Genomic DNA, 27,647 nt, shown 5'->3' with positions numbered 1-27,647 from the left:
ATTGCAAATAGTTTGAAGATTTTACGATGTGGGGAGAAGTTTGTTGATTGGTCCTAACAATTTCAGACACCTATAATTATTACCATCAATGCTCAATAATAAATAAACATATTCTATATAATTTAAAATTTTGAAAATTGTAAGAACTGAGAATGAATACACATCAAAAGACCCTTTTTTTTTTTTTTTAACAAAAATCACCTAGAGGTGGGGGAGCTTTTCGGAGTCCCCAGTCCTTCTATATTAAAACGCACAAGATAATTACAGCAGGGAGAGCTACCTCCATAAAATTTCTAGTAAAACCATAAATAAGGAGTATTACTCCCTTACAAATAGAGCAACAATAACAAAAAACCCGAATAGGTGTCATAGAGAAATTATGGCAAGTCAAAAAGATTTTTGTTATCCCACCACGTCGTGGATCGCATAGCACCTGCAAATAAATCTGTACAAAAAGTCCAAGCAAAAGTGTATGTAATGTTCCATAAGGATAAATAATGAACATCAAAAGACCCTCTTGCTATAATATATATTATTTATATAGTGGCCATTATAATACGTTACCTCAACGTGCATATAATAAATATTTTTTTATATTTTAAAATATATTATAATTAAAAATAAAATATATAAATCAATCCATCATATTTTAGAAAATAATAATAAATAATTAAAAATAAAATATATAAATCAACCCATCATATTTTAGAAAATAATAATAAATAGTTAAAAATAGAATAAGTTAGCAATATTATTAACCACTGCTTGTATGTGAAAATAGGATTTTCTTTTCTATACAATATTGATAATATATTATAAAAAGAAATTCTAGAATGTGCCTAAACTTATGGTGGCTTTAATTTGGTTCAAAAGTTGAAACTTCTACTTTATAGACCATAGAATCTCTTTAAGTAATTTTAGTTTTTCTTTTCATCACATACAAAATAATAATAATAATAAAGGTCATTAAAAAATTATTTAAAATATGTTTGTATTATATAATTTATTTTATATAAAAAAAAAAAAGACTGTGCTACAGTAAAAATAGGGTAAATTATAATGATCTCCCCTGAGTTTTTTCATAATTACGAATACACCCTTATTGTTTGAAAAATTACAAATACCCCTTTGATATTTAATTGAATTATGTGATTTTTGGATGAATGTATGAAAGTGTCAATTTTGCCTTATTGTAACTTATAAAAATATAGAACGGGTGGATGAAAAGTTTTAAAAATTATAAAGACAAATCTACTTAGTTCATAAAAAAAATTAAAAATTAAAAATAAATAAATTTTTAATTTTTTATTTATATGAGCATTTTGATCAGTTTAATATAAAAAATGAATGAGAACCTAACGAATTGGGCTAATTGTTAGACAATCGTTAAAATTAGAGAGTATTGATAATTTTTCAAATAATGAGGATGTATCTGTAATTATGTCAAATCTCAAAGGGGAGGTCGTTGTAATTTACACTAAAAATAAATAAAATGACTGGTACACCTGAACATAAAATAATCTTACTTATTAAAAAATAATAATAAAGAATATAAACTCAGTTTAAGTGAATTATATAAATACAATTGAGTAAGAAAAAGAATTAAATAAAATATAGTAAAAATAATACAAATATAAATATAGTATAACACTTATTAAATAAATAGACGAGGAATTTACACGGAGGATAAACATTAAATTGAATAAAATGTAGATAAAATTCATGCAATTATGTGAATCGATTCTAACTCAAATTAAATTTAAATTAATAAATATAATAAATCGGATATATGATTTAGATATAATAGAACAAATCTTGGGGGAAGATAAAAAGAGTAACAACACCAAACAAGAACAAACAAAGAACGGCAGCACTTTGTTCACCAAATTAATTTTTAAATAAACCCAATAACAGTAACAGCACAATAGAACAAAGCCGGCTTCGTCATACGTCACTCACTCGGATTGCTTCAGTGTTTTCCCGACATCAATCACGAACCGGTACTTCACATCGGCTTTCTCAAGCCGCTCCATCGCTGTGTTCACATAATCCATTAAAATCATCTCCACATCCGGCAATATGTTGTGCTTCGCCGCAAAATCAATCATCTCCTGCGTCTCTTTCAGCCCCCCCACCATGCTTCCTGATGAGGATGTCGCAAGGAAATAATGAACAAAACATGACTTTGCATATAGGTCGCACTGGAGATCGCAGGTCGAGGAAGAAAAAAGGCATCAAGAAGGTCGCGAGGTAAGATCGCAAGATCGCATGTGGCACATTGTGACTTGATGACGTCTCAAATCGGGCCCCATAGACCCGAGTCCGACCCGTATTATCCATCGGACAGGTGTCCAAGGGAGAAATAGCTGAGTCATTGCATGGACATGCCTGAAGTTGACACCTGTCCCCTAGGAGGGACCCATCTTCAGACGCCTATAAATACCCTAAGTCCACCCTGAGAGAAGGTACACTGTTCACCTACACTTATATTTTAGATCGCTGAATATTCCTTTCGATCTCAACACCTGACTTAGGCATCGGAGCGTCGTCGTCGGGACGATCCCGACTAGCCTTGTGTTTTATTTCCAGATAACAGGTCCAACTCGGTGACGTGGGTGGTCGTGGTCGTTGATCAAGGTCAAACGTGATCGAGGCGGATCAGTTTGGCGCCGTCTGTGGGAACGATTTTGGAGATAAAACATAAAACCCAAAACATGGATAGATCGGAAGGTGGTAGGCGAGCCATCGAGGAGACCCCGAGAGGGGGGAATGAAAGAATAGTCCAATTGACACAAGGAGAACTGCAACGAATGATGGAAGAAGCTAGTAAGAATGCCATTTTGGCATATGAAAAAAGAACACAACCTGCTGAAAATGAAAATGCCCAACGGAGAATGATACGGGAAAAGGAGACCGAACGAATTTCTGAAGGGATGAGCAGAAGAGCCCCTAAGAGGGGACGCATGGTGGCCCCTTCTGAAGTAGGGTCAAGTTTGCTAGGTGGATGGCGGAAACGAGAACCTGCGATCTCGAGAGCGGATGTTGATAGCGTCGGCAGACAGATTCATCTGCTGGGAAAACATATTGATGAGTTGAAACGAAAAGGAGAACTGGTAACTCAGAACAAACACTCGCCATTCTGTAATAGAATTCTGAGGGAAATTGTAAGTACGACCTTTAAAATGCCAGACTTACCGAAATATGACGGTTTAAAGGACCCGCAAGAACATGTGTCCGCATTTGATTTGGTGATGAATCTTTACGGATAATCGGACCCTATTAAAGCAAAACTGTTTGTAACTACCTTAATGGGGAAGGCACAAGAGTGGTTCATGAGCTTGCCACCGGGTAGTATTGAGTCTCACGAACAGCTGGTGCAGAAATTCATCTTCCATTTTGCGAGTAAAAGAAAGCAGAAGAGGTCGGCGACCTATCTATTTACCATCAGACAAAAAGAGAATGAGACTTTGAAAAACTTTATGGGCAGATTCAATAATGAAACTCTGGAGGTCCAAGACTTAAGGATTGATATGATGGTAAGTATCCTCATCCATGGGTTGAAAAAAGGGCCATTCGCTTCAGCTCTAGCAAGAGACCCGCCAACCAATGTTGAACAGTTGATGCGCTTAGCTCAAAAATATATTAATGAGGAAGAAATGAATGCGATGAAAGACGGGGAGTGGTTAGGTGCTGGAAGGACCCGCGACCGTGAACCTGGAAAAGATGCGAAGCAAAATACTGATCGCGTTCGCGACCTTACCTATCGACCAAAATACCACCGATACACGCCGCTGAACACCACAAAGACCAAAGCACTGCTGACCGTAGAGAAGTCAGGCATGTTGAAATGGCCACGCCATACCAGATTTACACCTGCTAAGAAATTTTCGGGCAAGTACTGTAAATTTCATCGTGAACGTGGGCATGACACAAAGGAGTGTTATCAACTGAAAGATGAGATTGAAAGGCTAATAAGACAAGGGTATTTTAAAGAGCTAGTAATGAAATATCGGGCGGAGGAAACTGTTGCTCGCAGAAGCCGGTCCAGAAGCCCCGATAGAAGGCAGGATAAAGGAAGGGAGTGGTGAAAGAAGCTAATTTGGGAGGAAATTCGCCTGTAAAAGGCATCATTTATACCATCGCAGGAGGACCCGAAGGGGGAGATTCAAGAAGGTCGAGAAAGCGGCAGAATAGAAATGTTCAGCATGATCAGTTGATCGCGAATATTGAGTCAGATGAGGAGATCACGTTCGGGGACAAAGATGTGGCAGGAGGAGTTAGGTCGCAAAATGATCCCATGGTGATCAAACTCGACATAGCCAATTTTATTGTCCGGAAAGTTCTGATTGATAATGGAAGTTCAGCAGATATCATCCTTTGGGATGTTCTTGTCAAAATGGGGTTAGAAAATACGAAGTTAGAATCGGTGAGAACCCCATTAGTTGGATTTGGTGGTACTGAGATTGTCCCATTAGGAACCCTTGATTTACCCGTGTCTATGGGAGAGGACCCTCGAAGGAAAACGTTGATGATCAAATTCTTAGTTGTAGACACACCCTTTGCATATAATGTAATCCTTGGAAGACCTGGGCTGAATGCATTCCGAGCTATAGTGTCTACATAGCATCTGAAAATAAAATTTCCAACCAGAGGAGGAATAAGTGAGGTGATTTGCGATCCCGAGGAAGCGCGTAAATGTTATAATTTATCCCTGAAAAAGGGTGAAGGCACGGATAAAAGGAAGAAATTAGATGTGATCGAAGGGGGAGGCCAAATATCTGACGAGAAGATCGAAAGAATTCGGCCGGCTGAAACTCATAAGGTTGTAGAGGTGATCCAGGGAGCTCCCTCTAAAACTACCAGGATAGGGTCGCACTTGGGTGAGCAACTAGAAACCATGATGATATCGTTGCTAAGGAAAAATGCTGACATCTTTGCATGGAGCTCGTCGGATTTTATAGGTGTGGCACCGGAAGTAATTGTTCACAGATTAAACGTAGACCCTACCATGCGACCTGTGCAGCAGAAGAAGAGGAATTTCAGCACGGAAAAAAATCAAGTGATCAGAGAAGAAGTGGATCGCCTATTGAATGCTGGGTATATTACAGAAGTCCAATACACGGATTGGCTATCTAATGTTGTGGTAGTCCCTAAACCAGGAGGAAAATGGAGAGTTTGCATCGACTTCACGGATTTGAACAAAGCATGCTTGAAGGATCCATACCCACTTCCTCGAATTGATGCATTAGTGGATTCAACTGCAGGGTATGAACTATTTTCCATGATGGACGCTTACCAAGGATACCATCAGATTTTCATGGCAGAAGAAGATCAGAATAAAACTTCATTTGTAACAGAAACAGGAATATATTGCTATAAGGTGATGCCCTTTGGGCTAAAGAACGCAGGGGCCACGTATCAACGTTTAGTGAATCGGATGTTCAAAGATCAAATCGGGAAAACCATGGAGGTCTATGTTGACGATATGTTGGTGAAGAGTTCGAGGTCGGAAGATCATGTAGTTTACCTTGAACAAACTTTTGCGACCCTCAGGAAATTCAGAATGAAGCTGAATCCGATGAAATGCACCTTCGGAGTGGCTGGTGGAAAATTTCTGGGCTATTTAGTCAGCGAACGTGGAATCGAGATGAATCCTGAAAAGATAGAAGCAATACTAAAGCTGAAGTCGCCAACCAACATCAAAGAAGTCCAAAAACTTACTGGTAAGCTCGCTTCTCTCACCCGTTTTATTTCCAAGTCATCAGATAGAAATCTACCTTTCTTTAAAGTGTTGAGAAAAACCAAGAATTTTGAGTGGACGGAGGAGTGCGAACAAGCGTTTCAAGACTTGAAAACATACCTACGCTCACCACCGTTGCTAGCAAACCCGAAGGAGAATGAGGTGTTATACGTATACTTAGCAGTCTCGGAGAGTGCAGTTAGTTCGGCTTTGGTTAGAGAAGAAGGAGGAGTGCAAAGTCCGATATATTACGAAAGCAGAATGTTATAGGGAGCGGAGAAAAGGTATGCGCAAATTGAGAAGCTTGCACTTGCACTTATTGTAACAGCCCGCAAACTGCGACCTTATTTCCAGGGTCATCGCATTATTGTCCTAACCAATCATCCGCTCCATAATGTATTAGCGCGACCTGAAGCCTCGGGTAGGCTTGTGAAGTGGGCAGTAGAACTGGGGGAATTTGACATAGAATACCAAGCTCGTACGGCATTGAAAGGACAAGTATTAGCAGACTTTATGATCGAGCTCGTGGGCGAGCCTGAAACTGAGCCGGAGTTGAACAAATAGATGTTACACGTGGATGGATCCTCTAATGCAGGAAACAGAGGAATTGGAATATTAATACAAGGCCCAGGAAATGTGGAGATCGAGGTCGCTGCACGATTATCTTTTCAGGTCACTAATAATGAGGCTGAATATGAAGCTCTTATTATGGGATTAGAGTTGTCGCTGGAAGCAGGTGCAAGAGATTTAAAAGTCTTCACTGATTCACAACTTGTTGCATTGCAAATAGAGGGGACTTATGAGACCAAAGAAGAGCGCATGATACTCTACCATACCAAAGCAAAGTCCATAATGTCCGAATTCAACCGGTGCCAGGTGCATCAGATCCCGAGATATGAAAATGACAGAGCCGATTCATTGTCGAAGTTCGGGGCTACTCTATCAGGAATAAAAGATCGCAAGATCACAGACATCCGCGGTTGCCGAAAGTGTTCATATTAGTACAGCGAGCGAGAAGCCGTCGTGGAAGGACGAAATTGTCCAATATTTGAAAGGGGAGATTTTACCGACTGATCCCATTGCTGCACGGAGAGTGAAAGCGAGAGCCGCTCACTTCACGTTGGTTAACGAACAATTATATAAAAGGACCATAGAAGGACCACTGTTGAAATGCCTTGTTCCGGAAAAAGCCGAATACGTGATGAGAGAAATTCATGAAGGAAGTTGTGGAAATCACTCTGGGGGAAGGTCATTAGCGCAAAAAGTTATCAGGCAAGGATATTTTTGGCCAACACTGGTAAAAGACATAAGAGAATTGGTCAAAAAATGCGAGGCTTGTCAAAAGTTTGCAGCACAAATCCATGCACCAGCGACCCAAATGGAACCAGTTAAGATCGCTTGTCCCTTTGATCAATGGGGGATAGACATCTTAGGACCTTTCCCCACCGCGCGATCTCAGAAAAAATTCATTGTAGTAGCTGTGGAGTATTTTTCTAAATGGGTAGAAGCGGAGGCTGTAACTAAGGTAACGGAGGGCAATATGATCGAATTTATATGGAAAAACATCACATGTCGGTTTGGGGTCCCCAGAATCTTGATCTCGGACAATGGCACTCAATTCCAAGGAAAGAAGGATCACAAGTTGGTGTAAGGAGTTAAAAATTCAGCAACACTTCACCGCAGTAGGGCATCCACAGTCGAATGGACAGGTCGAGGTCGTTAACAGGACCATCCTTCAGCATTTGAAAACAAGATTAAGTTCAAAAGGATCATGGTTGGATGAATTACCCGGAGTCTTGTGGGCATATCGAACTACACCTAGATCCTCCACAGGTGAAACTCCCTTTTGCCTTGTATTTGGTACTGAAGCTCTTATTCCTGCAGAGATAGGCGAGGAATCACATCGAGTTACTATGTACTTATCCTGCAACTAATCGCGAGGAGCGCTGCTTGGATTTGGAAGTGATCGAAGAGAAAAGGAAGATCGCGTATGCCAAGATGCTACATCATAAGAGCTTAATGATGAAAAGTTACAACAAAAGACTGAGGCTCAGACATTTTCAAGTTGGAGACCTCGTGCTGAAGAAAGTGGAGGTATCAAAGCATGTGGGAAAGCTTGACCCAGGATGGGAAGGACCCTATAAAGTTACGGAGATCAAACGAAGGGGCACTTATCGCTTACAAGATCTGGAAGTTCGAGATTTACCGCGACCATGGAATGTTCAAAATTTGAAGAAATTTTATGCGTAATTATGAACCTATGAAAGGTCATGTAATAAAGATCGTTTTTTGTACCTAAGAAAGGTCGAGCTCGAGGTTGATGAAAGCTCATGTATATTGTATCTGAAAAAGATCATTGGCACATAATATCACCATGTTCCTTTTCTGTTATCTGTCTCACTTCAATTTAGCGTTTGCTCATATTAATTGTGGAATCTGAGAAAGATCACAAGATCTGAAAAAGATCATTCGGTCTGAGAAAGATCGTAGAATCTGCAAAAGATCACAAGATCTGAAAAAGATCGATCTGAGAAAGATCGTAGAATCTGCAAAAGACCACTAGATCTGAAAAAGATCATTCGATCTGAGAAAGATCGTAGAATCTGCACGATCACAAGGTCTGATCATTTGGTCTAGAGAGGATCGCAAGACCAGTAAGCATCACAATTCTTGAGTTCGTACGGTCGCACATATTTTAAAATCTTCATGGCTTAAATGATATTTCATTGTCGTCTAACGCAAATATTCAAGGGCAACCATTCACATAGTCTTCGAATAATTAAGAAAGTTGTCATACACTGAATTGTCAAAAGTTGATAAACACAGCAAAAATTCCAAGTCATCAGTGTATAGTCAAAACATAATTGTTTCTCTAACTTTGTACCTATACAAAAATTCTCAAGTATTTGCAGAGCCTTCGATTTGAGGAGATGGCTCTTCAGGGTAGGGCTGGAAGTTCTCATCCATAAAAGGGTTAAGCTTGCTCTGATCGAACCCTTCAACAAATGCCTTCAAATTATTTGCTTGAGCCTTGCATTTGTTAAAACCCTGTCATGTAGATGCTCGCCTTGATCTCGACCGCAGTATAAAAAACTGGGGTCTTCAAGAAATCCCGAGCTCCTCCCAACCTAGCACTGCGAACTCGATCAGCAAACTCGGCAGAGTTCAAGAAATCTTCACGTCCTTCAATGCAACCTTGGATAAGACCAGCCTCTTGCCCAGCAGAAAAGCCCGACATCTGACCTTCCTCGCGTGCTCTAGCGACCTCAGCACCATGGGCTTCAGCGACCTCCGCCTCGAGACGAGCCTTTGCCTCTTCAAGGCGCTGACGTTCCTCCGCCCATTCTTTCTCTTTCGCCCGGCAGTCATTCCGAATTTCTCGGTATTTCTCCTGGGCCTCCAAGCGGCGCTTACGTTGAACGGTACATTTTAAGGACAACGATCGCATGAAAGCGCTAGCCTGCAATGACGATACATAGTGTTAGAGGAAATCAGAGTGGATGCAGAGGTCAAAACAGTTACCTGTGCCAAGGCGTGGGCACCATGCTGCTCTAGCCGAGGATAAGGATAGGACAGGAGTGCAGCTTGGTCGCGGGACAGACTAGTGTGCCTGTAGATCTCGTAAGATTCCTGCCCAGCTTCACTGTTCAAGATGGTGCTGTGATCCGAGACCTTCCAGTGAGGTGCCAGCCGAGCCCCAGTCAGTTCAGCAGATTTTTGAGAGTCAGTGCGGTGAGCGGCAAAAGCAGATAACTCCCACTCTTCGACCTCCTTCAGAGACTTCAAATTTTCATCCTCCGCGGCTCGAGCAGCTGCGAACTCCTCCTCAGATCACCTGTGAATATGTGGCCCCCCAGGCTTGGATTTAGAGGGCGACCTATGCTTACGCTTTCGGGGGCGGCTGGGACCTGCAGCTCCTCCCTCGACCAACGAGCCAACCATCTCGATGCTAGGGGAAGCACCTCGAACTGGGGGAGGAAGGTCGTGAGCCTGGACTTCCTCACTGCCGATGTCAACCGGGGTCTTAGGTCTTCGCAAGTCGGCCGTAGGAGTAGCCGAGGTGTCCGAATCAGGTCGCTGAGGAGTTGTGCGACCTGGAGCTTGATCTTGTGGGGGAGTAGGTTGGACTTCACCGGTAGCTCGTTCCTGGCGAGCTCGAGCACGCTTAGTCAAACGACCCAGCATGACTTTATTCTCTGCAAAATGACGACCTCAAAAAGTTAGCAAATAAAAAAACAAAAGGGAATCAGGAGAGAAGATAGAGAATCACCTAGTGACCATGTGATGGGTACAGAAGCACGGGACAGGCGCGCAAGACAGAAGACCTCTTCGGTCAGCAACTTTTTTGGGAAAAAAGGGTTAGAAGTGAGACTATTAATCAAATCCCCATCTAAACCCTCTCCTTCAGTAACTGGTTCGGGCTTTTCTGCAGACCACTTGAGAGTAAAAGGCCACTGTTGACTAGGGGGAGGTCGAACGAAGATGAAGCGATCCTTCCACGGACCAGTATTAGATTTAAGGGGCTCTAGATACCTACATTGTCTACGGAAAGTGAGGTAGAAGAAACCTCTATTGGTCGACCTAGTGGAGGTAGTGAAAGAATAAATCGACCAAAAATTATCAAAGCTGGGGTCGAGATCGAAAGCTCGCATTATTATGACAAAAAGTACAATGTGACTAATGGAATTGGGAGACAGTTGCATGGGATTTAACCTTAATCCCTTGAGTATGCGAGCTACAGGGGGAGCTAGAGGTAATCGAAAACCAGCCTCGAAATGGCCGATGGACAGAGTACAAAAACCTACAGGAGGGGTATGCATGCGATCAAATGATCTGGGGATCAAGACCTCAAAATCGTGTGGAATGAAGTATTTTTCCTTTATTTGGGAAATGGATTGCTTCACTTTACTAACAATACCAATCCAAGGACTGTTATCTAAAGATTGTTGGTACCTAACATACCTAGGGGTCTCGTCATCAGATGGGTTATTAGAGGGGTTCGATCTAGACTGCGACCTAGATCTAGACCTAGATCTAGCTATAGAGGGACCCTCGAGTTCATGCAAAGGAGAAGTCGCAGAAATAGAAAAGGAAAAGCTCGAGTTAATGGAAGACATGGTACCTTGTTGAGGTCGAGGAAGCAGGTCGTTGGGATTCTGGCAACGATCTCGAGGACGAAGCAATGGAGCAGGCGGATTTTAAAGGAAGGGAGTATATATAGACCACTGTGTGGAAAGACGCGCCCAGCGGAAACCGGCGGATGGGTGACAGGTGGGGCCTCGAGGATCGTGACGTCGGTCGGATGGACAACACGTGGCAGTTCATTAAATGCAACGTTTCAGCTTATTGCAGCACGGCCCTTCGATTAATGATCTTGAGTGACAGCACGCGTGCAAAGGTCCAACCCTTGACCATCAAATTGCATCAAACACGCGACCTTACAAGGATTTTCTTTCGATCTAAATTGGGCAAGATATACTTCTTTCCAGTGTAATAAATTACATTTGAAAGAAGTGGGGGAATTCTGATGAGGATGTCGCAAGGAAATAATGAACAAAACATGACTTTGCATATAGGTCGCACTGGAGATCGCAGGTCGAGGAAGAAAAAAGGCATCAAGAAGGTCGCCAGGTAAGATCGCAAGATCGCATGTGGCACATTGTGGCTTGATGACGCCTCAAATCGGGCCCCATAGACCCGAGTCCGACCCGTATTATCCATCGGACAGGTGTCCAAGGGAGAAATAGCTGAGTCATTGCATGGACATGCCTGAAGTTGACACCTGTCCCCTAGGAGGGACCCATCTTCAGGCGCCTATAAATACCCTAAGTCCACCCTGAGAGAAGGTACACTGTTCACCTACACTTATATTTTAGATCGTTGAATATTCCTTTCGATCTCAACACCTGACTTAGACATCGGAGCGTCGTCGTCGGGACGATCCCGACTAGCCTTGTGTTTTATTTCCAGATAACAGGTCCAACTCGGTGACGTGGGTGGTCGTGGTCGTTGATCAAGGTCAAACGTGATCGAGGCGGATCACTTCCTCCCACCATCTTCCGCCCCATAATTAGGGAAAACATCGACAGCTCAAGAGGCTTCTCCGGCCCCCCTAATATGATCAGCTTCCCGTGCGGCTTCAACAAGCTTAATAATGGCTCGATTGCGTGATGTGCAGAAACTGTGTCAATAATCCCGTCCAAAGTACCAGCCGCCGCCTGCATTTCCGCCTCCCGCGACTAATCAGAAATGTGTCCGCACCGAGGCTTTCGAGGGCTTCCTTTTTCTTACCAACGGAGGTGCTAATCACCGTTACTTTTGATCCGAAGGCCTTAGCGAACTTAACAGTCACGTGGCCCAGCCCGACAACGCCGCTGTGGAGGCCCGGTTTGTCGAGCCCATAGTATCTCAACGAGCTGTACGTGGTGATCCCTGCGTAGAGCAACGGAGCTGCTTTATCCATAGGCAAATTTTCCGGCCAGCGGATAACGAAGTCCTCGTCGGCCACCATGATGTCGGAGTAACCGCCGTAAGTGGAGGTGCCGTCGGGCAGAACGGAGTTGTAAATGGTAACCGGTTGGGGGCAGTAATTCTCGAGATTGTTAGCGCACTGATCGCATTTTCGGCAGGAGTCCACCATACATCCCACCCCAACTTTGTCCCCGACCCAAAATTTCTAGACCTTGCGCCCGACTTCAGTTACGACTCCGACGACCTCGTGGCCGGGTAGCATCAGGTAAGTGGAGAAGCCCCAATGGTTCTTGACAGCGTGTGATCGGAATGACAGATGCCGCAGTACAATACCTTGAACTGGACGTCGCGGTTGCCGGTGGGGCGTCTGGAGAAGTCGAAAGGAGAGAGAACCCCGGACGGGTCTCTGGCGGCCCACCCAAACGCCTTCACTGATCCTGCCATTATTAGTTGGCTTCTGCACTAACAATGAACTGAAAATAACTAGGGTATTGACTGTCTGGTCGAGTACAACGAAAAGACTACTTTAAGAAAATAAATTTTTTTTTAGATTGAATTATTCGTATATATGTAGATATAACCAACACATAGATTTTTTATGGATTGATTTGGTTCTTTTGAGTCTTGCTGGAGCCGGATGATAAAAAATTATTCATTATGTTTGGATTAATGTTTTGGGTGTTTTTGTTTTTGTGTTTTGGAGATAGAGAGAGAAAAATAGAGATGAGTAAGTATGTGTTTTGAGATAGATGGTATGTTTGGATTTGTGTTTTGATATAATATAAACTATTATAAAATAAGTGGTGTAGGTTTGATGTTGGGATTTGGGAGACAGGAGTTACTGTTCATTGTCAAATCATGTCTTTTAATATATATATTTAGTAATATATATGTGTATGTATATATTATTTTGTTTGTTAGTGAAATATAATATATATATTTATGTTAAGTAATTTTTTTTATTGAGGCATTTCTTTTTGTATTTTAAATAACAATTCTAATTTTAATACATAATTAAATACATTGTAGTATTGTCTCCAAAATGATTTTGTTAGACTTTATCTTTGGAATGAAAAAACATAATATATAAAATTTAAATACAAAATTTAGAATTAAGTATGTATTATTGGTATATTGTCCTCAATTTTCAAATTTCTCAAACATTTCATTGAAATAGGAAAAATTATGAGTACAAAAGATTTAAATGGTCTAAATTGAAAAAAATTGTAATCAAGCGTTAAATGCACTATATAACATGTTGAAAATATATTCATTAGACTTTTATATATAAACTGATAAATTTTAATAGATAATTGAAGTAACAAAAATACGAATTAGGTATATAATACTGATATATTATCAGTAGTATATGCAACTTCTATAAATTTTCCGTTAGATAGAAAAATTTTAAATATTTTGACCAAGTAGCATTGATAGTAAATATCTTTATATCAATAGTTTCATAAATTAATAATTATTTTTAGTAGTAATTATTAATTATATTTCACATATATTATATATTAAATAATATATAATACATATAATACAAATAATTCAAAAAAAACAATTAAAAAAAGGAGAGAGGAGAAAGAAGAAAGAAGAAAGAAAACAAAGAGAAAAAGCTGACAGAAAAGAAAGGAGAGAGAGAGAGAAGAAATCCAAAAATAAGAAAGAGAGGAGAAAGAGAAAAAAAAAAAAAAAAAACCAAAATTTACTTCACACCTAGTGAAGGTGTGGAGACACAAAACCAAACAAAGTTTTCATAATGTTTGGTTTCAATTTTACTTCATTTTCGAGATGGGCTAAAACATGGACAATGTTTGCCTTGATTTGTTTTGGAAGTTTTGGTGGTGTTTTGAAATGTTTTGCAACAGTACTTCATTTATTTTTTGTCAAAATAAGTTTACACTAATTATAGGCCCTACCACTAAAAAGATTATATACATACTCATACATATATATAAATATATATATATAAGAAATATGATTTGACAATGAACAGTAGTTTTTGTCTCCTACTAAAAAACATCAAACATATCATACTTATTTTATATTATCTCCAAAAACAAATCCAAACATACACACTATCTCTAACATATATTCATTTATTTTTATTTTTCTCTCTCTATCTCCACAAAACACATCAAAACAAGTTAAAAATGAAACCAAACATAGTGTTTGTGTTTTGGCCCATCTCTAAAATGGGCCAAAACACAAAACCAAACATAGGGATTATGTCCAGTTTCTTGGGGGGTAGAACTGACTAATCTTAATTCAAAGGGTTGAGATAGAAATTTATTCATAGAAAATTGAAAAGGAACCTCCTGCTCTGTCCGAGATAGCCATTTTCAAGACTCCTTTTTGGCTTATTTGATAACCTTTGCACGACTCGTTACCTTTTGGGTATTGACTTTGAATCATATGACATGTTCAAGTGTTTATAAAATAACTCAATTATGGTTTGTTAATTAATCACATAAAAACAAACTTGTTTTTATGTTGAATGACATATAGGATGTATGTGTAAGAAAAAAGCTGAATGTGAGTAGATGGACATGGGTCCCATGGGTGTTGAACTTGCTTCCTATCCCTTGCCTCCTATTCTTCCCTTTGTGAAATGGTCTGTAAACTAGCAGACTGTGAGGGGTCTGTTCCCCCAACTTACATTATTCATTATGTATGACTAAGATATTCAACTTTAATAAAAAAAAGTAAAATATTTAATAAAATGATAGTTCAATAGTCCAACACAATCTACCGTATGTATACAGACACAATTACAGTTTTACATCAATATTATCAGAATATATGCTCCATAATAGTATCAATTATATCTGTGGATTATGATGAGATATGTTAAAAATATGCCAAGCAAATCAATGGGACATGAAGGGATAAAATAATTTAAAAATAGATATTCAAAAAAGTTGATATAATTTCTGAGGCATTAATAATTAGAGCAAATACTAAAATTTTAAAACATAAAACTTTTTGAACAAGTAAAGAATATCGCACTTGATAGTAGATTCAAGTGTTATCCCTGGTGCTATATACGTAGTTACATTTACACCCTTAAAATACGAAAGGTAATAAAAAAATAATTTTACATTAAATAAAAAATACAGTATTATGTAATAGCAAAAGTTACATAAACATACAAAAGGGCAAACAATCATGAAGAAAATTTAAACAGTACTAATCTTTATAGTAAAATTTTGAAATATATATTTGTTTAGACAAATATAAAATAATTTTCTAATTTAAATTATATTAGGTTTGTTTAGTCAAAATTAACTTAATTGCAATCAAAGATCATTCTGATATATATATATAGATAGATTAGTGCACAAAATTATTACTTAATATTCCTGTAAACTTACAAGGAAGACGAAAAAGTATATATGGTGTCTGTCAAATGATTTGAAAGTTGGAACTTGGAATTGAAATCAAAACAGTAATATTATACTAATAAATGTCGGCGGAGGCAAAAACGGAAATCCGATTACTATAATTGTACCAAATCCAGGAATCATAACAGCACCAAACGAACACAACCCCCACATATCTCAACCCAAGTTTCTCTCTTTCCCAACCACACATATCCGAATTCATTCTCCAAACAAGCCGGGTTCAAACATTCACTCGGCTTTCTTCAGTGTTTGCCCAATATCAATCACGAACCGGTACTTGACATCGGCTTTCGCAAGCCGTTCTATCGCTGTGTTCACATAATCCATTGAGATTATCTCCACATCAGGCAGTATGTTGTGCTTCGCTGCAAAATCAATCATCTCCTGTGTTTCTTTCAGCCCGCCGATCATGCTCCCCGCCACTGTCTTCCGCGCCATAATTATGGAAAACACCGGAAGCTGAAGCGGCTTCTCCGGCGCCCCCACCATGATCATCTTCCCATGCGGTTTCAACAAGCTTAACAATGGCTCGATTGGATGTTGTGCAGAAACAGTATCGATAATTCCGTCTAAACTCCCAGCCGCCGCCTTCAGTTCCCCCTGCTCGCGGCTTACCACAAATACGTCGGCACCGAGGGCTTCGAGAGCTTCCTTTTTCTTACCAACGGAGGTGCTAATCACCGTTACCTTTGATCCAAAGGCCTTAGCGAATTTAACAGCTACGTGGCCAAGCCCGCCAAGCCCTACAACACCGATATGGAGGCCCGGTTTGTCGAGCCCGTAGTATTTCAACGGGCTGTAAGTGGTTATCCCTGCGCAGAGCAACGGAGCTCCCTTATCCAGAGGGAAATTCTCGGGCCAGCGGATAACGAAATCCTCATCGACCACCATGATGTCTGAGTAACCGCCGTAAGTGACAGTGCCGTTGGGCAGAACGGTGTTGTAAGTGAAAATCGGTTTGGGGCAATAATTCTCGAGATTGTTGGCGCACTGATCGCATTTTCGGCAGGAGTTCACCAAACATCCCACGCCGACTTTGTCCCCGACACGAAACTTCTGGACCTTGGACCCGACTTCAGTTACCACTCCGACGATTTCGTGGCCAGGCACCATGGGGTAATTGGTGAAGCCCCATTCATTCTTGATGCCGTGAAGATCGGAATGACAGATGCCGCAGTACAATACTTTGAACTGGACGTCGCGGTCGGCGGTGGAGCGTCTTGAGAAATCGAAAGGAGAGAGAACTCCGGAGGAGTCTCTGGCGGCCCAACCGAATGCCTTGACTGATTCAGCCATTGGAGAAAGCTGTTATTTGTTCAGGATCTGTATTGAAATTATATAAGTATTTGTGTATGGATTGTGAGGAGAATGGATGGAAATGAGTGGAGTGCAGTGATGTATATATAGATGAGGAGTGTGAGTGATGATGGATACGCCATTGATGAGGTAAGGGGCATTTGAAACGTCATCACTGACCTGTCCAATTTCGCCACGTGTCAACTAATTTCGGTTACGGTCTACACTGAAAGTCGACCCGGGATATATGTTGAGGCCGAAAAGAGCATTTATACTTCTCCATTTTTATAACTACTTTCTATAGTTATTGTCTTCTCGTCCATTTTTTTTTATTTTTTTAATATTATTTATTATCTTCGTTTGTTAATATTCTTTTATAAATAACAAACTTATATTAACTTATTACCGTAATATATGTTTTTAAATAATATTTTACTATACAAAAAGTAATAATATAATTTATATAAACATTTTATTTTAATAGATTTTTAAAAATTATGCATATACATGAAATGTATCACACTTACTAATATCTATTACTTTTTTGTTTATTTCTTCCCAACTCCCACAAGCATCACATGATCTCTATATATAATTACACCATAATATTAGAGGAAAACAGTACACTTATCTTTTAAATTTTATGAGAAAACATGAATGAGATCAATCCAAGTTTTGGTTGAGTTCTTTAAGTCCAAATTTCCAAGAATAATTCCCTCTTTTAGCATATAAGGATTTTTTTACTCTAATTAAATTGGATTCTAAGTAAATAATGTATTTTATCACCAATTTAACAGTAAACTAATAACACACACAAGAAATCTAATATATTTGTTAAATAATTAATTAAAATTTACCAAAATCAATCTAAATTAAATTTCCCTGACAAATCAGTGCCACGTACAGAGCCACTGGCCATAGGAAAGACTGGTTTTATACTCATAAACAGGGCTGCCGGAAGAATCGGAAAGCTCCGGAGTAGAGCGGAACCCAGCAATTCATCATTTGCTGGTCGGAAAGCTCCGGAGTAGAGCGGAACCCAGCAATTCATCATTTGCTGGCGATCCGACCGAGTTAAGGTACTATTCAGTTGTAAAATTTTTTGGTTTGTGTAAGGGAAAAAAAATATAAGTCAAACAAGCGACTCTACTTTCATTGGTAGTAGAAATGAAAACACAAGCGATCACAATTTTAGTACTTTAATCAGAAGCCAATGCAAATCCCAGGAAGATTTGAATCCTAAAGTGTACTCCCATCTTCAGAATCTACACATATCATTGTTAGATTTGTATTCACAAGTCACTTTGTATATTCAAAAGCATCCCAAAAGTTTTGAGGCCACCAAAATCATACAAGCAGGTCCAGAATCGAATGTTATGCTGCAACTTTGGCAGCTAATCCAAAATTATGACAACTGGACCAAATTGTTAGACCGATCCAACCCAAGGCTGAGATCTTGGTTGTCTTGAATGCTGGATGAGAAGGGGAACAGTTGGTGATATATTAAAGCTGGTGGTGCACGATATGAACAACGGAGTAAATGGGGCACTTTAAACAGAAAGGATAGTTGATCTTCCATCTCTTTGAAGTACCTGGGCCAAACTCCAGGAGTGGAATTCTTCTATAGTATCTATGGTCGATCCAAAATCACATTGATCATGATACACTTCATGAGTTTTCAACACCAAAGTAGTTCCTGCAATTTGGAGAAAATATTTGTGGGACACAAAACTTCTTAAGCAAACATCAAAATATCGTAATTTGGCAGTAGATCTCCAACTATCGAGAAGTAATAACATTAATGTCTTCGCACACTTAACATTTCCATCCAGGAACTTCTGTTCAAGTATTCCTCATAAATTTAACAATTCACACTTCCCTTAAATACCCTAGCCAATTAATGTAAAATTTACAAGTATAACGAGGCAGATGCCTTCACAACCTCCAATGATAAACTTACAGCAAATTTCTACATTTCTTGTTGTAAGCGCATGGTAAGGCTAGTAACTATCAAAATAATTTTTTCGTAAATATTTCTACAAAATATAAATAAAGATAAGCGTGAATATACATCTAACCTTGGATCTTCACCAGCTTCAATCAGCATGCTCACGGAAGCGTATAATTTTGCTAATGAAGAGCTTCTCCTTTTTGTAGCTGATGAAAAAAAAAATTACTAGAATTGTTAAAACTACCGGGCAACAGTTTTAGGTCTACAATGACCAATATGAGATGATGAGGTGCTATGACACAGCCAGAAGCAGCTTGAGCAAGGAAACATGTTACATGATGAAAAAGTGCACAAGAAAGGACTCACATTACAAAAGCCGCTACGCTGAAACATGCCAAGCCAAAGGAGAAGTGAACAGTAAAGGTGGCCCAGAAGTGATCTCGGTTCAGATATGTTCTCTCAAGGATGAAAGTGGCTACACCTGAAACTAGTAGAAACTCATAGCCTGCTGGCAAGCAACCACTAAACGAAAAGGAGGAAGAATCCTGAGAAAACGACATGTAATCCATCAAAAGTCCAAGTTAAAATACACACATGAGATAACATTGTCATATTCCCAAAGGTCAAGCTGAAATATTAGGGCTATACCTTGAAATATTTTCTGATGAAAACCGCTGAATAAATTATCCTGAAGATCATGTCTTTATTACAGTCAAGGAAGCAAAGGCACAGCAATTGTCAAGCAATTATTAACATATCACCAGTATTGCATCAACAAGAAAAAATGTATTGGCAACATTCAGATATTTATAACAAAAAACTCAACAAATCCACCCAGCCATTCACCTTTGTGTGACTAGAGATGCCACTTACATGATTCTTACTACTGCACACTGAGTGACTAACGAAAGCACCCACAACGAAAGCAGGAGTCGTCCTTACTGTCAGGACATATGAAGGAAAGAAACAGTAGGAAATAGACTTATAAAATAAATGACATCTCAAACCCAAAAACCCTCCAATTCCAGGTCTTCAATATTCACAGGATGAAGCAGATAGATAACTGTCATCTCTCTAGCTTAGTAATTGCTTGAAACGATTTCTTGGAACTCCAAGATGTCAGCTAAAGCTTGACAAGTGCTTATTCTCGTCACTCCAACCAGTTAAACCCAATAAACTAGTTGCTAAATATCACATTTTGCTACTATATGAAAAGTAAATAGCGTCAGCAGCTGATAGCTTATACCAAGATCTGCAGAAACTCAAAGATTCCAAGGCATAATACACCGGGTTTTAGAACAGCATCAGTGATCACATAGTTATTTCACCAACACATTCCACAGCAGCTTAACATCATAAATTTGCATGAATGGCAGCAAACAGGACAGACAAGAGTTACCATAATAAGAATTTATCACAAAATTACAGGAATTGTGAAGGATACTCAAAGAATTTGCTAATATTAATCCAATTGCGCCTGCTGATCTTATAAGTAGGACATTTAAGACCAGGTAAATCAATGAGAAGACAAGTAATGAGTCATTTGACCGTTTAAGTTGATCCTCTGTCGCAACTGCATGCAAAAATGCTTCGGACGTCCCTAATTAAATAATAAAATAGGAAATAACTTTAATTCCATAACACCAACTCCTCCGTATGATGCAAGATTTTGATTCAATCAAACTTATATCAGAATCATAGTAATCCTTCAATATTAAGAACTCCATTGATGTGATTATTTCAACAACTGCTAAAACCAATTTTAGTTGTATCGAGTTTATCTAAAGAGATGCAATAAAATCAGGAGGACAAGAAGAATGGTAAAATATGCGAAGTACAATTCAGTGATATGGACCACAAAAATAATGTAACATCACGATATGTATAACCACTTACCATTCATGGCCAAAACTATCACGTAAAGGCAATAATACTGGAGTGCTACCGAAGCTTCTCCATCACTCCATTTTCTACCATACAACAGCCTGATGAGGGAATACGAATAGCTTGGACCAAATGCGATAACCACCAAACCTAACCAAATAAAGAGCTATTAAATTTAGAGAAGAATAAAAGACGCATTGCTAGAGAATCACACCATTTTGGCACACATATAAGGTTTTATGATACAAACTTGAGAGTTGAGACATCAAAATATCCAAACCCCTTGCTAAAAATGCATAATCGTTTTTCCAGCAGGAAGATTTGGAAAAATGTGAGTTTACAATTCTCTAACACATCATTGTTTTTGTCAGTTAAAATTATTATCATCTTCAAACATGAACCTATCTAATAAAACAAAGTATTGCCCGTCACCTTTTTCTATCATTGTTAATAGTCATTTTCTATAGAACAACACATTACCCATTATTTCTACAATGCAACACTTTTAGCAATAGGTACATAAAGCAGAAGAGTGCACTTTGCTTCATGAGGGAGGATGATGTAGAGCCAAGCTATGACGTGTGATTTACTTTTAACCACTGAATCAGTCGTGAAGAGAAGAAGAGAAGGGCAAATTATCAGGTCTTCCCTCTTGTATCTGGTTTCTCATTCCAGAACAATCAGAAGATAAGGAGAATACATCTGTTTTAGTCTCTGCCACACAGATTAGACATACCAAAGTTGAAGGAAGATTGAATTAGAATTGAAAGACCCAGTGATGTCAGCTTTTCTCAAAGTTGGAGGTACTACACTACTAGCAGGCAACTTGCCCTTTGAAGACTGTATCAGAAGTTATGGTTATGGATCATGGATTCAAAATCAGATCAATTGCAAGAAAACTTACCCAAAACCTTTGTGCTAACTGCTCATTCACAAAAGTAGGATATGAAAGGTTTTCCAAGAACTGACAGTCAAAGAAATTGATGCCAAGCAGCCAGAGCTTTTAAAATGCATTATGACTTAGCAGCTAATCTTTTAAACAAAGAGGATCTCATTTTCTTCTGCACTTTTATAACCCAAGTACATCAGTCACCATAAGGAATTAATCAACTTTTAGCTTAACATGGTACAAGTGGATGCAGTTTCAATATTGTTAAGATAATAATCAACTTATAAGGAATATTACTTGCAATACCACACTGAAAGAACAAGAAATGATATTTTTCGAACAAACTGTGGTGCAGTAGATACCTATTAGCAAAACAAGTTTTAGCGCATCTGTCAGACGCCTTCCCAGGTTCTTCTTTTTCTCTTCGTACTCTCCTGCACGAACATAAAGTTCACAACTAAATTCACTTGCGAGAAATGAATGAAATATTACCTGTGATATAAGATGCATGCAGTTAGGTTAAAAAGACTCGGAGTTTTGATGGGAACTACTTAAACCAATCAACGATCATAAATTCTGATAATGCAGTTTCTTGTGGAAGTTATAGTTAGTTCAAAATACGATAATAGAGAAGTATATCAGCATCTGTTATTATCTGGGATGGGGACTGTTCATTAAAGAACTGGTTTATATCATCCATAAGAGGGTAGGGATGAAAAAGCTGTTCTTCTTCAGATTACACTGAAATGCCAAACTCAAGGAGAAAGCTTTCTATAAATGGATAAAGCCCCTAAGCAATGAACTTTTTCACTCAGGAAAAAATGCTTCAACCTTTATAGAACTTAGACAGTTTGAAAGTTTTGTGAGTGATAGTGAAGAAGCAGGGCAGACCTACATTATGTAGTAAAAAGGGTTTCAGCAATTTGTCAGGAATGATGCCTACCCTTCATATCTCATCATATATTTCAGCATCTCCACATACAAACAATGGCCACCAGTAGAATAAATCTTAATAAGTACACAAACAAGTCATTCAACAGTGACTGCAAACTATCGTGATGCGACTATTCATTTCTAAATGCTATATAAGAAAAATACACAAAAGAAGAGATATAAACCTGATGCAGACCTTGCAAATGTAACATAGGAACTTTCCTCAAATGGAAGAAAAACCAGCCTCACCACTAAGCTACCTGAGAGATCAACCAAATTCTCAAAATACCATCTAAATGGTGGAAAGGAGATAGGAAAACACTCAAAATTGCATGCTTGATCCATATCAAGCAATAGCATCCATCTGAGGAAAACATGCTATCTTGCAAAAATAAATTTGATTGCAAGGCAAAGAGATCATGATCGACTCACCTAGTTTCTCTACAAGTCCGTATACTGCTTGGTTATATGGCGTGTCCAACCATACAAGGACCATCTTTTCACCTTCCTGAAGAATCAACTTCCGAAAAGATTGAAGAGTAAAAATCATACACATGTTAGCAAGTGCTTGGTCATAACCCATTGTATTTCCTTTCCTGCAACAAAATTTATCAGTTAACAGTGAAAACGGAAGGCAGTGACCTCACTTGCTTTTGTCAAACCTTCAAATCTAATCGGAAGATGAATTATGTCACCCAATTTTAAGGGAACAATAGGAGAATTGCTTTTACATTAAACTAACCAAACATTGTAGCATATGGGATAAAAGAAACATTCCATTGATTAAATTACTCCATCTTACAGTTCTTGATTAGGTACTGTATACTAAAGCTAACAAGAACAGTAAGAGCACTTGATTATCCTGATTGACACCTTTTCAGAATATAATCTTGTACAAGGGAAAAATGCACAAAAAAGAAAAGAGAATCCCAGAAGACTTCTTTGACTTGTGTATGAATTATATTACACACTAATCAATAGCTTAGTCCTTAATAAGGACAAAGACCCAATATTCGGATGGATTACGTGGAACAATGGAACATACTGACACAACATGGTGAAGATTTTCCAGGCTGCAAATCAAGAAAATGTTTTCAGGAAATATACTTCAACACTCATCCTCCACGAATAAGTCACATATTTTCTTCCAACATAGATACTTATGGGCCTAAAAGAAAATTAATACCTGAATGGAAAAAGAACTGAAGTTTTATATGCTCGAAATAGAAGAAAGTAGCTCCAATAACCTAAGAAAATAGATGCTCCATATGCAACCTGTGACAGGGCAAATACAATTGCTTTCTCCTGCAATTCAAACAACAGTAATTAATTCACTAGTCGCAGTTAAGCAGAATTGCAGACCACACACAAACATATAAAATATGAGGACAGTAAAAGATGGATTAAGATATTACATACAGGGACAAGAAAGAAGCTGAAAAACTATGAAGAGAGGCTATAACGCCAGCATATGAAACAGATAACAAGATAGGAATTGATGACACAGTTTGGACATGTTTATACTTTCGAATCAAACAATTAAAAGATGAAGGCAAGAGATACTGGAAGGTTTCTTGAAGAAGAAATCAAATCAGTCAGGGCAAATAAAGATTCGTTCGAACCTTCAGAAGATTAACAATTCCAGATGACTACGACTACATTATTGAATTTTATATCCTATTAACTAAGCATCCATGTTTCCCAAACCAAAACCATTAAACACAAACACATATCGATATACATACATCAATACAACAATAAATGTATCCATTTACTAAGACACAGTACTTTTAAGCAACTTTGAGTTTCCATTCTTATCAAAGTCAACATGCTTGCTCAATAATGAAGTATAATACAAAGGACTGCAAAGACTCTTCTAGGTAAATGATATAACTTAGTCAAATTCACTTTGCTACTCCAAAGTACGAAAATCAATATGAAGCATTCTTACGTACCATGCCAGGTTGCTTCAGGATGAGGATATATGTTACTATACAGCGTGAAAGAGTGGCTACAGTTTCAGCAACCAGCCGCAATCTGAGAAGAACCAAATTCTGGGACAATATATAAAATGGTTCTGCCAGTAGCTCAAGTACACAAGCAAAACCTGCATATGCATGAAGAAATTTAATCAGAAGAAGAGAGAGAATCGTTTACGGGAAGAACTCTTCAATCATATGCCCATTAATCATTCCATTTCCTGATCATAATAAATAATCAAAGAAACATAACTGGTGCTCAAAAACTTCAGCAACTATCTAATATTTCATCGACTCAATTAAAGATAACCTACATTAAGAACTGGAGTAATACATGCCAAACCTAAAGTCACAGACCCACTCCCCACTGCCCACAGTTAATCAATAAACAAAGAAGGACCTTAGATCTATAATAACAACACTAATCAAAATAATAACAATACCAACCAATGATGTAGATGATAAGAAACAACCCAAACAGCAATAATATTTGAAGAAAATAATGATCCAAGCACCAAAATACTTGAAGTTGCATTTTGCACCATTAAATTTTTTAAGCATTTCAATATTTTAAATGTAATACCTTCTCTTTTGAGAATCTAATTCTCACATCTGTCCAACCTCAACCACCCAAATCAGTCCTGGTTTATATCAGGTTAGATTTGCTAAGCATGCAGTTTTTGAATTTTCTTACCATTAATCAAGATAGCCTGTGCATATGAACTAGAATAACTTAGCCCTTGCCACCAAAATACGAATAAACATGCTGAAATTGTAACTAGTATTCCTAAAGGGAAAGTCATCCAGGCTACTTTCAAAAGCTTAGCTGCATTTGGTCCTGTTGCTGAAGCACCATCACTGCAAGATACAGCAAAATCAATTTTTCAGATTATATTAAGAAAACTGAACAAAAGTAACAATTCATGATATATGCCATTTTCGTTACTGTCATCACAAAAGTATAATTGATGACACTAGAGCACTTGGCAGACATGCATTTAGAAAGCTGGGAGAACGAGCACACAAACATGATATGGACTCTAACAGGCACATTTTCCTAAATAGGAAAGCACACCTGAACTTGATTGTTGATAAACAAACCAAATTTAGGTAACTTTTTAGCACCTTTAAAGCAATAATAAAGTAATTTTAGGTATCTGCTTTTTGTCATCTATATGATAGAAGCATTTGCTATATGTGAAGTTCTGAAAAAAGAACTTCATGACACTACCCTAGTACTTAATGGGAGCATTAAATCTGAAGTAGTGCAGGAAATGAAGTCCTAAAACAGAAGTCTAACAGCATGAACCAAATATACAAATTGAATGCAATAATTTGTGAAGTGATAGCATTCGAAGGTACCATTTGATATCTGCCCTCATGCATGCTCGCCGGAACCCCTCTCTACTGAGAAACAATACACAGGTAACAAACAGATGGAATTGTACAGCATAGAGCTGCATTATTCGAGAAATACAGAGCGTTAGATAGCACTAGAAACAAACAAACAAAGAATAGTCAATAGGACTAGAGAAGTTATAATGTCGATGTCACTTTTATACACATGCAATTCTCTTGATTATTATGGAAATTAGAAGAACGAAAATACAGGGAATCATAAAAAATTAAGAACTCAGTAGCATAAGTCCTACATATGCCAAATCTCAAAATGGTGAACAACAAAACACTTTGCATAGACATGCTTCTGATATCTTTCAAGACACCCATGTCAAATATTCGAGTACCAGACCCATGTCCGACCTTTCTCAAACACTGTACAACGGCCATACCTCAAACAACACTACAAGTATTGTAGCATCATCATTACCATTACCAATAAACCACAAAATTCGAAAGTTTGAAAATTTGGATTTATGTCTTCCCAAAAATGACCACACCTCAATTGCTATAGTAGCTAAATAAGAAATAATCCTGTCCGTACGGGACCCAAAGTCAAGTCTTTTCAGCTGGAATCCAGTGAAAAACAGTTCAAATTCTAAAATTATTTCTAAATCTTCAATTCTTACAGGCGACGTTTTTTTCCTCAGTATACTTCCATCGTTTTTACTGGTAAAGTCAAATTTTCTCCTCTGGAAGGGGAAAGAGAAAAACAAACAAATAACGAGCTCTCAAAAATGAAATTACCGCATAATCTTCTTCGGATAGGTGTCTGACAATCCAGGAATTGAATATGAATGGAATTCCCCTTGCCAGAAACTGCGTAGCTATACACACACATCACGACACATAAATAGTCTATCGCAAACTAACAATTTTTTATTCCAATGAGATGAAGATTGACTGAAGGAACTGAAACTAACAAACCTAACAAATACTTAAAAGTTCGCGGCAGATTCGCCGCTGCCCCTCCATCCACCGGCTGCGAATTTGACATCTCTGAAACCATTTTTTGTTTTTACTCTTCCTACTGTTTGGTTCTTGAACAATACTTGTACAACTCCGAACAATAGTTCGCGGATACATTCGGGTTGGGTTGGGGTGGATGGGTACTTGGGCTTGAGACGGACCCAAAAAGCTGTACTTGGATGCCTACTAATTCCCCTGTTAGTATGATTGTACGTAGTGCGGGTCGGACCGATTTAGATAATTCTTCGACTCAATTCAATGTCTTTGGTCTTCTAAAGTTTAGTGCAAACTTAACTCGACAATTTATGAAACTCGCACTTTGTGGTCTAATTAGATTGGGGCGGTTTTACCATTTTTAGTATAAATTCAATCACTTATATAATTATATTAATATTTTATGACAATTTATGTTTTTGATATAATTGTTTATCACAATAAATACATTTTCTTATACTGATAGTTAGCAAAAATATAAAATATATGATATATCAATTATAATATGTAAAATATACGTGGTTATATATTTCATTATAGAAGAATAAAAATAAATATGAAAAACTTACCTATTTTTTTAACAAGATTGTGAAAAAAACCCTTATTTCGAATTAAACTGATCACAATATATAAATATTAAATATATATTATTTGAAATGAAATAAGGTGATTATAAAAACATGTTGTAATAAAATAATAATATCATTTACAACAAGCACACAAAAAGACACAC

At 38.3% G+C, this 27,647-nt stretch overlaps 1 protein-coding gene and 2 pseudogenes across 2 annotated transcripts; all 3 read right to left on the bottom strand.

The window, feature by feature from the left end:
* Window positions 1-1,938: 1,938 nt before the first annotated feature.
* LOC105166000 (8-hydroxygeraniol dehydrogenase-like) lies at window positions 1,939-12,692 on the bottom strand (annotated as a pseudogene).
* A 2,959-nt stretch (window positions 12,693-15,651) lies between these two features.
* On the bottom strand, window positions 15,652-16,980 carry LOC148787497 (8-hydroxygeraniol dehydrogenase pseudogene; annotated as a pseudogene).
* Window positions 16,981-18,098: 1,118 nt separating this feature from the next.
* LOC105165966 (lipid transporter) lies at window positions 18,099-27,064 on the bottom strand. Of its 2 annotated transcripts, none has more exons than XM_011085130.3 (15): window positions 26,879-27,064; window positions 26,699-26,778; window positions 25,916-26,010; window positions 25,248-25,411; window positions 24,530-24,681; window positions 23,761-23,879; window positions 23,007-23,170; window positions 22,760-22,834; window positions 22,004-22,075; window positions 20,765-20,902; window positions 20,313-20,468; window positions 19,517-19,569; window positions 19,235-19,413; window positions 18,996-19,074; window positions 18,099-18,613 (listed from the first exon to the last, which is right to left on the bottom strand). In XM_011085130.3, exons 1-14 carry the CDS (start codon window positions 26,958-26,960, stop codon window positions 19,014-19,016), a joined length of 1,590 nt encoding a protein of 529 aa, XP_011083432.1. In that variant the 5' UTR covers window positions 26,961-27,064; the 3' UTR covers window positions 18,099-18,613; window positions 18,996-19,013. The 2 variants fall into 2 exon arrangements, with proteins under 2 accessions (XP_011083432.1, XP_088738877.1); XM_088882751.1 differs by having other exon boundaries at window positions 26,699-26,770; window positions 26,879-27,033.
* Between the last annotated feature and the right edge of the window lie 583 nt (window positions 27,065-27,647).

The sequence above is a fragment of the Sesamum indicum genome, linkage group LG7 (assembly GCF_026168435.1).
Source record: "Sesamum indicum cultivar Baizhima isolate 11 linkage group LG7, ASM2616843v1, whole genome shotgun sequence".
NCBI lineage: Eukaryota > Viridiplantae > Streptophyta > Magnoliopsida > Lamiales > Pedaliaceae > Sesamum > Sesamum indicum.
This window is presented reverse-complemented; position numbering and strand designations above follow the sequence as displayed.

What these genes read in the sequence shown, in the direction of transcription:
- LOC105165966 (XM_011085130.3), bottom strand. Translation starts at nt 26,960, where the DNA reads ATGGTTTCAGAGATGTCAAATTCGCAGCCGGTGGATGGAGGGGCAGCG. An exon ending in ACAGGCTATCTTGATTAATG is followed by an intron (nt 24,682 to 25,247) that starts GTAAGAAAATTC and finishes ATGCATATGCAG; the next exon opens with GTTTTGCTTGTGTACTTGAG. An exon ending in CGGACTTGTAGAGAAACTAG is followed by an intron (nt 22,835 to 23,006) that starts GTGAGTCGATCA and finishes TTGATCTCTCAG; the next exon opens with GTAGCTTAGTGGTGAGGCTG.